The 14,486-nt window shown below is 35.4% G+C and overlaps 1 protein-coding gene and 1 non-coding gene across 9 annotated transcripts in view; one reads left to right on the top strand and one right to left on the bottom strand.

Moving 5' to 3' along the window:
• The window catches only part of LOC122304325 (serine/threonine-protein kinase 38-like), a 30,887-nt gene extending 19,521 nt beyond the window's left edge, over nt 1-11,366 (bottom strand). For 4 of the 8 annotated variants that reach the window (XR_006240980.1, XR_006240979.1, XM_043116530.1 and 1 more), the window contains exons 1-9: nt 11,104-11,364; nt 9,347-9,521; nt 7,512-7,595; nt 4,086-4,327; nt 3,723-3,966; nt 2,508-2,587; nt 1,638-1,722; nt 391-522; nt 179-292 (exon numbers count right to left, since the gene is read on the bottom strand). Coding sequence is in view for 6 of the 8 variants with exons in the window: in XM_043116530.1 (XP_042972464.1) it covers nt 179-292; nt 391-522; nt 1,638-1,722; nt 2,508-2,587; nt 3,723-3,966; nt 4,086-4,327; nt 7,512-7,595; nt 9,347-9,521; nt 11,104-11,279 (1,332 nt within the window). In the remaining 2 variants the exon portion in view is untranslated. Of the gene's footprint in view, nt 1-178; nt 293-390; nt 523-1,637; nt 1,723-2,507; nt 2,588-3,722; nt 3,967-4,085; nt 4,328-7,511; nt 7,596-9,346; nt 9,522-11,103 lie in introns of all 8 variants that reach the window. The other 4 variants (XM_043116532.1, XM_043116533.1, XM_043116531.1 and 1 more) reach the window with 2 other exon arrangements.
• Nucleotides 3,587-3,659, top strand: TRNAE-CUC. The gene has a single exon. It is a non-coding gene; the product is annotated as a tRNA-Glu (tRNA).
• Nucleotides 11,367-14,486: the final 3,120 nt, after the last annotated feature.

Raw genomic sequence — 14,486 nt, forward strand, 5'->3', positions numbered from 1 at the left:
ACCTAAACATTTTTATACATCAACTCCAAGTGTCTCAATAGAAACATAAAATAAAAAAAAAAATTTATTTTTTTATTTTTCAAGGATTAAAAAAAATTATCAAGGCAACATGTAAATACAAAACATAAAAATAATCAAGGGTGCAGTCAAACACAACTGCACAACCATGGCCTTTTACCTCGTCAAATTTCATAAAATTTTGTGTATCAAGTTCCCCATTGACCTCTGGCTTAAATGCTGCCTCCATTTCATAGAGTTTTTCCCACACAACATCTTTGAACCAGGGATGACTCTGATAAAAGGTACCATTAATAACAATTCTAAGTTGGAAGAATACTAGAATGGAAGATTTTAATTCGGTCAGCCAAAGAGAAAACAAAAAATATATACTTTAATTTGGTTCAGCCCTCCAGTGCCAAGCCTATGTTCAACATCACATAGCAATCTACAGATCAAATCCTTCGCTTCAGGTGTCAATCTAGCCTCCTCTGGAAACTTTAAATGATTTTTCCAATGCACAATCTATCATCCATGAATCAATATGTCAATCAATGAACTCATAACATATTAATTAACTTTCTAATCACGCTAACTTTGAACTATAAGTAACAAAAAAAGAACAATGTGTTACAAAATTTAGCATACTATAGACGTTCTGCCAAAAATACAAAGGACTAAAAGAAGGACAAAATGACCACAAAAAGCAAATAAGAAATATGTCAGATGAATAACTACCTCGAGTAACTATTTGATTCACATTAAAGAGAATGCTTACCAGAACTTCACCCTTTCCTTACTAATTAATGCAATTCTTTTGCAGTCTGAAAATCACCTTATATCCTACTACAATGGTTAAGTTGAAAGATTTACAAGCACCTTCTGTTGTCACTGGATCTTCAAGGGGTAATGTTGCTTCCCTAGATATTTAATGTACTTACCATACATATTTCTTTACCTCTAACAAGAAAACAACCTAAAAGCACATTCTCCTAAGTGTTTAACACTTTGCTAATAATGTGTTGTGGTGTCATACACGAAGCCTTCAAATCCCACCTACACCTGAGGGGTTTAGAAACAACGGTGGGGCAGGGGGGCTAGAAATAACTTCTGACTAACCAAGAAAATTCACCTAAATCCATCTCAGGGTTAGCATTTGAATATCACAAGAAAAAATGCTCACGGAAAGAATTATTTACTCAACACTTCTTAATGCCCCAATCTAACAATTGAAGTGGAAATTCATTGACTTTGAAAACAGTTAAGTACTTTGAGTCTATGGGTTAAAAGATGCCTTTTTGCTTTATCTAATCTTAACCTAAACTCATTATGAAATTAAAATGGCTTCATCATAGCCATGATAAATTTGATAGGTCCAGCCAACCTTTGAGGAAGGCCACAAGAAGGCTTTACAAGAGACCTAGAAACTGAATTATTTTTTTTAGCATAGGGAGAGAGTTAACCCAGCCTTTGGACTGAAAGGTACAAAAGAGCAGCAGGGAAAAGAGGAAAAAGAAAGAAAGAAAATGAAAAATGATGAATGTATGCCATCATGAAAATAAGATAACCTAAAAGCTAATTATATATAATATGTTTCAACTAAAAAGCTAAACTTGAACAAATGCTTGTAGCAGATTAACCTTTCTGCAAGCTGTTACTGGGTCATCAGAATAAAATGGGGGATAGCCAACGAGCATCTCATACATTATTGCACCAAGTGACCACCTGCAACCAGGCAACTGGATAAGAAATCATGAAAAAAGGTTAAACGTAGAACGACACCAATTTACTTGGAGATAAAAAGAATATATTAATGTGTTCCTCGGGGTGTTTGTGTTTTCTGCCATAACAACCTGCACTCTGTGTGTGCGTAATGTGTGTGTGCAAGCAAATGAAGAGCATAAATTATACTTTTTGCCAGATGATTATAAATGATGTTTTTCACTTTTCAGTTGTGATTTGCTTTATCCCATTCTATGCAGACGGTGCAAGAACATTGTAGAATATAGTCCGATAACGTTTTGGACTTGATCATAATTTAACGTACAAAAATGCAAATGAGAGCCCAAGAACCCAAATTAATTCAGAATACACTCAAACTCCATCCCATACCTTAATTTCTTCTAGTGCTTTTGCATAAATCAAACTAGATGGTCTCAAATGCAAAATTTTCACAGATCACGCCCATTTTGGCTTTTTCACTGTTTTAAAAACCTGTCCTTATTTTTGGACTTTTGAAACATTAACTGCCTATTCATAGACAGGTGTATAACTCTGTGCATCTTACGGAAAAACAGTCCAATTCTAATTGAATCTATTTTTGCTTCTTAGAACAGTTTTACACTAACAAAGCACAGAGTTCGTCCTACCATTTTTCACCTACTAATGCAATGCAATAGCACAGCATTGTATTCACTCTATAATACGAGAAAGAAATTCAGTGCAAAGGGGTAAACAACAATCAATTTGTATGAACTTCAAGAAAGTGCATCAATTTATAAATCACAAACCAGTCGCACTCCACACCATAGCCTTTTTTAAGCAGTACTTCAGGAGCAATATAATCTGGCGTACCAACTGTTGAATATGCCTGTAATTGAAACAACATATATAAGAACATATGAAAGCGAAGACCTTTAAGAACATGAGACTTTAGAATCAACAGAATGCAATTACATAAACAGAATACATGTCACACAATTTAGATCTTCAATAAATTAGTAACAAGTCTAATGACAAAGATGATAACAATATGTGCTGTGTTAAAGCACTGAAAATAACCAATACAAAGGCGATGTTTGGTTAGTAGGATTTTCAAGAATTCTTGAGAAGTTTTGAGATTGTTTTTATTGGGTTTTGTGAAAGTGGGTGGTAAAAATAAAAAATTGCTTAGATAAAATTTTTTTGAGATGTATTTGTATTGGGTTTTATGAAAGTTAGACGGTAGGTTTTGAAAAATTGTTCAGATAAATTTTTGTGAGTTGTTTTTTGGCTTTTTGTGATTTTTTTTCTTTTCTTTTTTTCTTTTTTTTTTTTTTTTTTTTGGTGTGTGTTTTTGCTTTTCATGAAAATCTAGGCAATGAATAGATGAAAATCCTTTTTTTTTTTTAGAAATAGAAAATTTCCTTGAGATTTAAAGATGTTTGGACTGAAGTGGAAAAACTTTTGAAAAAAATTAAAAAACTTTCAGAAAAAAATAGCAAACCAAGCGCAGCCAAGGCCTCCCAAGGTCAATATGTTCCTTACCCCACCAACACCCTATTGTTTCTCGTAATCAATAATACTTCAATGGACCATAATTGCTCATGTATATGTCATGTTATTCTTATTCTGATAACTAATGTAGCTCACAGAATTTCATGTTATTCTTATTCTGTTAACTAATGTATCTAAAGCAATATATATTAACTCATTAAAACATGTTTTTCCCAACATATTCAGGTATGTTCCTAACTAGATGTAATCACATGTATACTTCGTATGTACTTGGGCTATGCCTATTTCTATATCAATAAAATTTCTTATTAGAAAAAAAAACATATTCAGGTATGATACATAGTTAAATGCCAATATGTAAGACATTCAATAATCCAATGTAGTCTAGTTGGTTAGGATACTCGGCTCTCACCCGAGAGACCTGGGTTCAAGTCCCAGCAACGGAATTCCTATCTCTTTTACTTATAAAAAAAAAAAAAAAAATGTAAGACATTCAAAAGGTTCCTTACCAATTTCCTCCTGTTCATCTGCCAATGCTGAAGTTGTTCGAGGGGGCTTTTCCAACGCCTCCCAGTTTTACTATCTGGAAAGCATCCATCAATATCCATTGTATCATTCAAATTATCATCATCCAGGACTTCATTTTCATTTATGGATGATAAATGAGAGCAGTCAAGAGGCTTGCAAAGGCCAAAATCAGAGAGCTTCATGTGACCATTTTTATCCAACAGGAGGTTGTCAGGTTTTATATCTCTGTAATAATCATAGTTCCAAACTCAAAAGTAAGTCACAGCTAGACCAAGTTAAAAATATAATGCAGCTCAATATTCCCCTGTTCCTAGGTAAAAATTTCACAACAGGAGAATAAAAACCTGTGGATGTAGTTATGTTTATGGATAGACTCTATAGCTAGAACACTTTGAGCAATATAGAATCTAGCAACAGTTTCGGTCAAAGTTTCTTCTCTTATGAGCAAAGTCATCATGTCACCACCAGGAAGATATTCCATGATTAGATACAAGTATTCAGCATCTTGAAAGGAATAATAGAGTTTCACAATGAAATGACTGGCAACTTCCGCAAGCAAGTTTCTTTCAGCTCTAACATGTTCAACCTACAGTGTCAATAGACAATCCATAAGTGTACAGATTTATGCAAATTAGAAGTGAAGATCATTTGTAGGTACTACAGAAATACATAAAAATAATAATAATAATAATATTAATTAATTAATTAATTAATTTAACAAGAACAAAATAATCATACTTGTTGCATAAGAAGCCACAAAGTGTTAATTATGCTGCTGCTTGGAATTGAATGGTGACATGGATGTCTCTCTTGTATACATCACATGTACTTGGCTTGCATGTTTTGTGCTTTATAATGAAGTTTTGTTACTTATATAAATAGATAAATAAAATGCTATCACCGTTTAACCAAAATAAAAGTATGCACCTCTTCAAAGCATAAAAGCAGCATAAGAACAAGGAGTGCTTAATGTAAATGATTGGGAAGTTAATGTAATTTCAGAATTTGTTCAGCAGATTATATGAGTTGAAAATTGTCCAAGGAAGTGTAGACAGATTGTTGTGGATTCATGAAAGAAATTTCAGCTTCTCAGTTCACTCCTTTTATAATGCTTTAACCTGCCAAGGTATATGTGATTACGCCTGGAAAAGTATTTGGAAAGTTATAGTGCTGAATAAGGTAGCTTTCTTCTGTTGGCTGGTGTCTCATGATAAAATTCTGACCACTGAAAATCTACTAAGAAAGCATGGTCTTTGTATTGTTGATTGGCGTTCTATGTGCAAGAAAGATGGCGAATCAGTTAATCACTTGTTTCTCCATTGTGAGGTGGCTAAAAGTTTGTGGAATGTCATTTTTGGAAAGATTAGGTATTTCTTGGGTGATACAAAGCATGTGGTGAATTTACTAGCTTGTTGGAGGTGTGCTGGGCAGAGTCTACCTTTCGCAGCCATTTGGAAAATGATTCCTTCATGCTTGATGTGGTGTCTATGGCTAGAAAGGAATAGGAGATCAAAGAACGATCAATGGATGAAATTAGGGAATTTTTCTTTAAAACTCTATGTATATGGGCTAAGGTTAATGTAATGAATGGTGATGATGTGTTGGAGTTTTTCTAGTTTTTTTCTATCTTTTTAGTCGCTGTATGTAGGTATTTCCTCTTGTATACTTCCTGTGTACTTGGGCTATGCCTATTTATGATAATAAAACTCTTATTAATTATATATAAAAATAATAAAATAATAAAATAATAATAAAAAAAGGAGTGCTTAAAAGATCAGCTACCACCTTTATTTATTTGCTTATTTTGATAAGTAACAAAAAATTTTATTATTAGAAAAAGCAAAAGGCATATTCCAAGTACACGAGGAATGCAAGAGGCACATATAAAGCTACTGCCTTAAAAATGCATGAACCACTAAACATAAAGCTTAGAAGAACATCTGTTTGTTGACGTTGAGAAAGAGGAAGCAATGACTCGTAAATCCTAGTTCTAAACTTCTCCTCTCTCTTTCCCCCAGAGCAAAAAAACAGACCCTTCACCAGGTCACTTTGTTTGCCAGCCCCTTTATTGTATACCATTTGGAGAGACCGACTATGTCTAAGATCACCAATAATTAGAATGGCTGATATTTACCGGCTATAAGAGGCTCAAAAGTTTATACAAGTCATAAAGAAAGGGCATACAAGTAGAGGAAATACAGAACCATAAAATTCATCAAGTAAATTTATGTCTAAGCATAACATGCACATCATAAAGTTTTTTTTATCAGTTAATATGCACATCATAACGCTCTCCAGATGCTTTTCGAGCTTTTTTCTTTCACACTCTACTCCTTTGGGCATCTACTATTGTTTTGACTGGAACGAGTCTACATGACTTTTATGCTACTATCCGTAGCACTTAGATTGTAAATAGGCTCTTTCTTGTATACTCCCTGTGTACTCGGACTTGGCCTATTTACGTGGATCAATAAAATTTATTTACTTATCAAAAAAAAAAAAATATGCACACCAAAATTACGCACATCTTGTAGATAATATATATGTATTTATGTACATGCGTATACATATAACTATATATATCTTAAATTTATATTTGTGTACATAAAGTATTGCTTGTGCCAAGGTTACAATTGTAATGGATCTCATCAGTGGAATGTCCCGTTCATTAGGGCATGCATGACAAGTAGACAAATCTTTTCACGCCATTTTTTGATATGTTACTTTAACTAGACTGAGACAGGGCGGTGTTGACAATATTCGGTGGGCTCCTTCAAAATGAGGGGTCTTTGGAGTCAACTTGTACAACAAAAGCCATTATCCCAAACAAAGAACTCTCGGAGTGGCTTTTTTTGTTTGGACGGTTGCTTTATGGGATTCTTTTTTTTAATTATTGGTAAACAAGAGTTTTTTTTATCGATCTCAATATGGAAGATATGATGGAAAATCTAAGGAAGTGGCAAATTAGTGTTTGATTTGTGTTACATGAGCTGAAAAAGTGGGGAATCCATTAATCATCACTTATTGCATTGTGAGATAGCTCGGGCTCAATGGAATTATATTCATAGCCTGCTAGGGGTAGCTTGGGTCGTAACTTGGCAGGTAGTGGACCTCCTTATATGCTGGAAAGGATAGTATGGCATCCATCCTCGTGAATTTCTATGGAAATCAATTTCTTCATGCTTATAATTGTTTAGAGAGAGAAATTATCAGTATTTTAAAGATTGCAAGCAATCAATAGTAGAACTTAAGGCTTCCTTCTTCAAAACTTTACTTTTGGGCGGTAGCTCATAATTGTCTCCTTGCATCTAGTTTTCAAGATTTCTTCACTTCATTTTTCATTTTCTCCCTTGTGTTCCTCTTGTATAATGTAATGAATTGGCGTCACAATCATTTATTTCTTTAAAAAAATTATAATTACATATCAATAAATATACATAAATATATATTTGTGGCAAAATAGTTTTTTTAATGTTGAGGAACACCAGAGACCATGCAAATGCAATATGTATCAAGCCACAGACACATGTAATGGAACTAAATTACACGGATCAGGTAAATCATCATTTTCTTAAAGATGAGATGTGGCAACCTAAAAATTGTTTGCACCCACGGACTCGAACTTTAGACTTGGAGTAGCATATGCCAAAGTCCAAAGCCCTTATCTTGAGCCAACTACTAGTGGCAGAATAGTATAGAGAGTATAAAAGGAACATTTAAGACCACTTTCTAAAATAAGTTTAAATAACTTGTAATAATATCATATTCACCTGTCCCCTGCTGACCATTTCAGACTTCTTCAGCTTTTTCATGGCATAAATGTTGCCTGATTTCTTCTCCCGACACAATCTAACCTGTAAAATAGTAACATATAAGCATCCAATATTGAACAGAGGCTTTAAGACAAATCCATCCAGGACAAATGAATCAAATAACTAGGATATTCAAACCAAATTGATCCAAGGCAACTAAAATGCACTAAGGAATATATAATTCATTCTTCTTAAATAGGGGTTACCTCTTGTATACCCACTTGTGTACTTGGACTATGCCTATTCCCATTAATACAACCGTTTACTTATAAAAAAGATGAATATGAAATTCATTTAGGAGGGTTGGGAGTTAGAAATATGTTGGTGCTTAACCATGCCCTACTAGGAAAATAGCTATGATGCTTTGCCATGGATCATCATTTCCTTCATTCAAAGATTAGTTAGTGTGCTATGAGGTGACTGCTTCAAACTGGTTGGTTTGGCTTGGGTCATGCTCAAAAGAATAGCATACCTATATTATTCTTGGAGAGGACTAGTTGGGGTAGCCTACAAATTATGATGGTGGAATTTTTATTTTTATTTTTATTTTTATCAGTTAGGATGGTGTGGAAAAAGTTCCTACTTGGTTTTTTATTTTTTGATAAGTAAAATATACAAGACTAGATACAAATAGTATACAAACAGTCAATAAAAGTTTTGAGAATTGTGAATGGGTGTGGGAGGAGCTCAAACATTTATTCTTCATCACTTTTTGTTTGGATAGCTTCGACAGACTCTAATGGGCTTATCTTTCATGATTTCATCCTTTTTCCACTTTTTTACATGGGTGTATTTCTCATGTATTTGGATTGTACCTTTTGCGCATTTTAATGAAGTCTTATGACTTGTCAAAAAAATTAAGTTGGATTCAATCCACCTTTTGTTTCGCCAAAAACCCCACTTGCCTTCACCTTGACCTTAATTGAAATCCCCTATGAATCTAAGAAGGGTCACCAATGCATTTCTCTTTTTTTTTTTTTTTTTTTTTTTTTTTTTTGGGGGGGGGGGGGGGGGGGGGGGGGGGGGGGGCAATTAGTCCCCAACCACCAGCACTTCCTTTGATCCATCAACACCTATTGCCACCATGCACTAGTTCCATTCCCCTTCAAATTGTCCACCACCACCATGCCACGTCTTTCTAAGTACCATTATGTAACTATCATGATCACCATGGCTACTGATGATTGGTCATCTCACCTTCACATCTCCCACCATTTGCTACTTTCATCAGTGCTATCACTACCACCAAGACTGCATTACCAGCAACACTGCCCCCAGCACATCACTGTCATCACCATCATCACTGCCTCCACCTCCACATTCGCTTTCTTCAAATTTTCCCTTAATATTTATATAGACAGACAAGAGAAGTGGCTTTGCATTTGGCAGTATATCTCGACGCTAACTAAAAGCCCCAGAAGTAAATCAGACACTAGGCTATGCATCATGAGAGGGTGAACCTCTGGAAGATGTTTGGTATGAAGCAAAGAAGCCCATTAGAGCCTCTAAGGCGTTACCTTTGGTCTACCCATAAAAAAAATAAATAAATAAATAAAAAAGAGACAGAAAGGAATACCTTTGCTCCAACCCTGCAAATTAGTACCTTTAACACTTCGATTCCTTGTGGGATTGATTAATGGAAAACTAAAATTACTCCAAATATGAACGAATCCTAACACTATACACAAGTCTGATCAGCCTATAGACACTTAGAAGATCAAAATGATAGGAAAAAATAATAGAATCTTCGAAATGAAGCTCGTATGCAACTTAAAATATGCATGTTCTCTGACCTCTCCAAAGGCCCCTCTCCCAATAATGGTCAGAAGTTCAAAGTCATCAACACAAATCTTGTGTCTTTTAAGACGCATATATTCAGTCTCTTTGCGCTCCAAATCCTTCAGTAGATTGATTTGTTCCTCCTGTGATACATCTGAAGATGCCAACTTCCTTTCCAGCACTGAGCGCCTGCAAATGAAAAATTAGAATCGAAAAAATGCCAACATTAATCAATGAACCAGAAAACTCATCCTATTAAATTAAGATTTTTCTTAAAGACCGAGAACTGAGCACTGAAAAATCATGGGAAAACACTCTTCTAAATCCAATAGAATTTGTTGATGTACTCTTGCCTTAAGTGGCTGAAACCTGTGGAAAAGTTTCTTATTGCAACAAAATCAAAACTTCTGTCATCACATCATTAATAAGGGTAGGGTTAAAGATTAGGGACTGTTTCCAAGACTCAAATAGCCTTTGTCGCCCTGCTGAATGAAAGAAATCACAATCAAACAGCTTGTCGGTCACAAACACTTCTACAGCACCCACAGGAGTGTAGGCATGACAGAAATGATGGTTCCCTAAATTTTTATGGTTTTGAGGCCTGACTTTGAGAATCTTAGATCCAGGAATAATAAAATGATTTGCCATGCAATGCAAGTGCACAAGTATGAAGCAAGAATGCCAGAGCAGCCAACAAATAAGTGCTTAGCATGCCCGAGAGAATTTGGAAATGAGAGATGTGGGTCATGCATCATGGAAAGACACAAGAATGAGCCTTTTCTTCAAAGTGCAAGGAAGTCGTGTAGCATCCATATTATGCCTTTAGATGTTCTATAGGCCAAGGTGTGTTTCATATATTGAAAGAATAAAGAGGCCAATTAGAGGGATTCTTAATCGCTACTTATAAAAACTAGAAAGTAGATTCTCTTTTAACTTATTTGGAATGTCCATTAGCATCCAAATTCCTAGTTATTTTTAGCTATATAGCCTTCAGCTTTCATGTTGAAGGGGACAAACGCTTTCATCGGCTCATAGTTCTGATATTCTAAAATGTCTCACCCGATGATATCAGGTTCTTTATATGGAATGCTCAGAAAGCAACAAAACCAAATAGCCTTGTAGTCTAGTGGCATTTTTCCTCTTATATTAAGAACAATGTTAAGGCTCAACCTACCGTGGGTGCTGGACCTATGGAAATAGGGGATTCTAGCTAGTAAATATACGTGTGTGTAGGTGTGTAGATTGTAATAAAATCCCACTTTAGTCATGCAGCTAGTAAATATACGTGTGTGTAGGTTTGTGTAGATTGTAATAAAATCCCACTTTAGTCATGCAATTAGCAAAATTAATGTCATCCACAACTCCGCTGCCCCCCCTCCCGGGGGGCGGCCGCCCACCCTCCTTTCCCTACCATAGAATGATGGTTCTGGTCCTTAAGATAATGCACTTTACTCCACCCCATAAAAGTTACACGCATTAATCCATTAACTCATTATGAATCCATTTTCCGAAAACACCAATCAAGCTCTAATTTTCCTCCTCTTTTCCATTTATTAACGCAAAGCTTAGAGCATGCGTTAATAATTATACCGCCAAAAACGCATAATAATTAAACTCGTTTCTTTCTTTAACTTTTAGGAGCACAAGAATACCATTTTTCGAATCAACAAAATTTGGTCAGCAAATATCCAGCTCCGTTTCAGGCCGAAAACGAAATGGGAGATCTTAGAGTTGAGAGGAAAAACTAAAAAAATAAAAAAAAAAAGTGTACCTCTCCTTGCGTTCTTGGATGTGCTTCATCTGCGCTTTGTAATGGCTCTCGATGAACTGCTTGGCCGCAGCCACCCTCTCCATGGTCAAGCTGGACACCACCGCCCCATCCTCCTCCGCCATGGGCCTCACCTCGTCCTCTTCCTCCTCTCCCTCCACCGCCTGATGATTCTCCATAGCCCTTCTCTCTCGCTCTCTCTCTCGTCTAAATATTTTCTAGGGGGAGGGGGGGTGTGTGTGTGAATTTTGATGATGGTGACAACGAAGCAAGCACCCTGGGGACCTCAAAAATTACAGACAATAACTCTTGTTCCTTCAACGTCTATTTTGTCTATCCCACACGTGGGACTCGGTGATTGGTCGGTTCCAGGGGCTCCGACAGCTGGACTTGGAGACCAACACCTGGGATTAACGTTGACGACCATTTCTGGCAGCTCTATCAACGGTCATAAATCGTCGATGTTTCCGAGATTAAAAAATAAAATTTTAGAGTCAGGTCGACCGGTCTGTAGCGATTCATTATGTATGGGATTAGGAGTGACAATATGTCACACGATCCGTTAACCTAACACGAATACGACACGATAATAGTGGGTTAGGGTTTAGTTTTAATGGGTTCGGGTCAAAACGGGTTAACCCGTTAAGACACGATTGCTTAACGGGTTGATAACGGGTTAACCCGTTTTGACTCGTTATGATACGTTAAGAAAGTTAAAGTTACAATTATACCCTTATATCTAAAAATAAAATTATTAGAATTTCAATTTCGATATTTTTATTATTTGGATTGTAGTTTTGGACTTATAATTAGTTTTATAATTTTTATAGATATTGTAATTTTAACATTTATATAAAATTATGCTAAATTTAATCAAGTAAAAAATGTTAATATCAGGCCTATTCAACCCATTTATATAAATAGTTTAAAATGAGTTGTATTGTGTCGTATTAACCTATTTCTTAATATTTTCTTAATTTATTTGTTTACTTATAAAAAAAACATATTTCGTAATATTTATTAATGGGTCAAAACGGGTTGACACGACACGACCCCTTATATTAATGAGTCATGTTAGGGTTTGAGATTTTGACACGATAAGCTTAACGGGTCGGGTTAGGGTTGACCTATATAACCCGTTAACACGATTTGACACGACACGAATACGACCCGTTAACACGATTTGACACCCCTATATGGGACCAAGCCAACTTCTGTGTTTCGCCGTGATAACATATTTGTGTCAAGCAAACGTCATCCATGATCCCATTTGATCAAATTGTATTTATTTATTTATTTTTAGAAATTTTATTGTATATGAAATATGGTTATATTTTATTAGTGTCGTACGTATTTATTTATATGACACGTTCAGACTAATCACGGAGGAAAAGTCTTGTTACAGGCGCACTGCATACCACCCGGCACACCATTGCTGACCTGTCAATGAAACGGTGCGTTTCATTTGACAGAGTTGCACAACATCGCCTGGGACTCTGAAGCGGGAAGTGACTTGGTCTTCATCAAATGCGATATTGAGTACATTCACCTTTCTACCAAAATCTCCTTCTTCCAGCAGCAGACTATCGACATCTTAATTGCCAAACCAGTCCGATCTCCTCCTCCCCTATGAAGACTGAAACCACTAACCCTAACCCCTCCCAGTCCAATCTCCTCCTCCTCCTCCATCGAAACCTTTACCCTTTTAGTCTTCTTTTCTCCAACCAACAGTACCAAACCACATTAATCGGGCTGACGATGGCGTTGGGGGTGGCGACGTCGCTATGCCTCCGCTGTGCAACAGGTTGAGAGCACAACCATGCTCTGTTTCGGTTGAGAAAACAGAGTTCAGCCCATGCGTTTTCGTGCGTATATGTGGATTTATGGATGACCTATGGACTTCAGTTCAAGGGGAGGAGGAAGGGGTTGGCCAAGGTGACTTCGTGGCAGTGCTCGGTGGGGCTAGAAGCTGACGATGGTGGCACTAGGAGCTGCTCATGGTGGCTGTGTGTGTGAGGAGTGGCTGTCAGTTTTGTGGGTTTCTGAAACAGGGAACTTTTGGGTGCTTGATCCGTGGTTCACATGGGTTGGATATGGTGGTTACGGTAGTGGTTGGGTGGTTTGCAAGGTTGATGTGAGAGGAGAGGGTGGTGATCTTGCGGTTCATGGTGGCTTTTGGCCATGGATTTGGTGCTCGATGATGTGCTCGGTTGATGCGTGGAGGTGATTTCTGGTTCAACGTGAGATGAAAATAGAGAAACTGAGAAAGGAGTAGGCGAGAAGAGATAAAAATGGTGGAGGACATCCATAGATGAGGTGGTCGCAGAGATGAAAATGGATGAAGCATGATCTGATTTTGTTTCCCTCTTCTTCTGTGTTTTTTTTTTAATAATTTTACCTGCCACGTCAGCAAGTGGTGCCCAAAATGGTGCGCAACGTGCTTGTACATAAAAGAACTCAATCACGGATATAAAAACAGTTTTATTTTATTATTATAATTTTTTTAAATTTTTACATAAAATATAATAAATAATTTAATTTTTTCAAATCTTAAAATAATAATAATATTTTATTCAATTTTTAATTTTTATCTAAAATTATTTCGTCTCATTTCACTATCTAAACTGTACATAAATAACTTTGTAGTATAAGTATTTAAATAAATAAAAACTACTCAAAATACAATACATCACACACTTGAATCTCGAATTGTTAGATTTGTAAGTTTTAAATATAATAGTAATTTTATTAAAAAATGATTGATGTAAGTGTTTTGATGCAAGAATTGCATATGAAAGAAGACGTGAAAAATGAAACAGTGGAAGATATGCACAATTCCTACGCCAACGTCACTGTTTATAGCATTTCTAAATTTTATTAGAAACCCAAAAAGTATGTATATATATATATATTTAAAAAAAAAAAAAAAAAGTTCACGCTTGATGTGGTTACCACGACCATTGGTTTTATTTGTTTATTTTCAGTTTTTATTACTTTTAGAATTTAAGGAATTTAGGGTGTTTCTCATTTAGGTTTTTGTATAAAACTATATTTTTTAACTTTATGTTGTAATTTTTTATGTTTTAAATTAACTTTTTGGATATTTTTAAGTTGCCATGTCAACATGTCTAACCATTTACCAATGGAAATCTCAACGACCAATTTGATCGATCTTATCAGAAGAATCATTTTTATATTTAACACAAAAGAATATAATTAAATGTCTAAAAACACTTTAAGAACCTATCAACGAACCCAAACCTAATAAACTCATTTAAAAAATAATCAAACTAATTAAAGTTTTAAAATCAAAACAAATAAACAAAAAAACTTAAAAATGTCAAATAAATTAAAAATAAAAATAAAAAACTTAAAGACTTATATCT

Source organism: Carya illinoinensis, chromosome 3 (assembly GCF_018687715.1).
Source record: "Carya illinoinensis cultivar Pawnee chromosome 3, C.illinoinensisPawnee_v1, whole genome shotgun sequence".
NCBI lineage: Eukaryota > Viridiplantae > Streptophyta > Magnoliopsida > Fagales > Juglandaceae > Carya > Carya illinoinensis.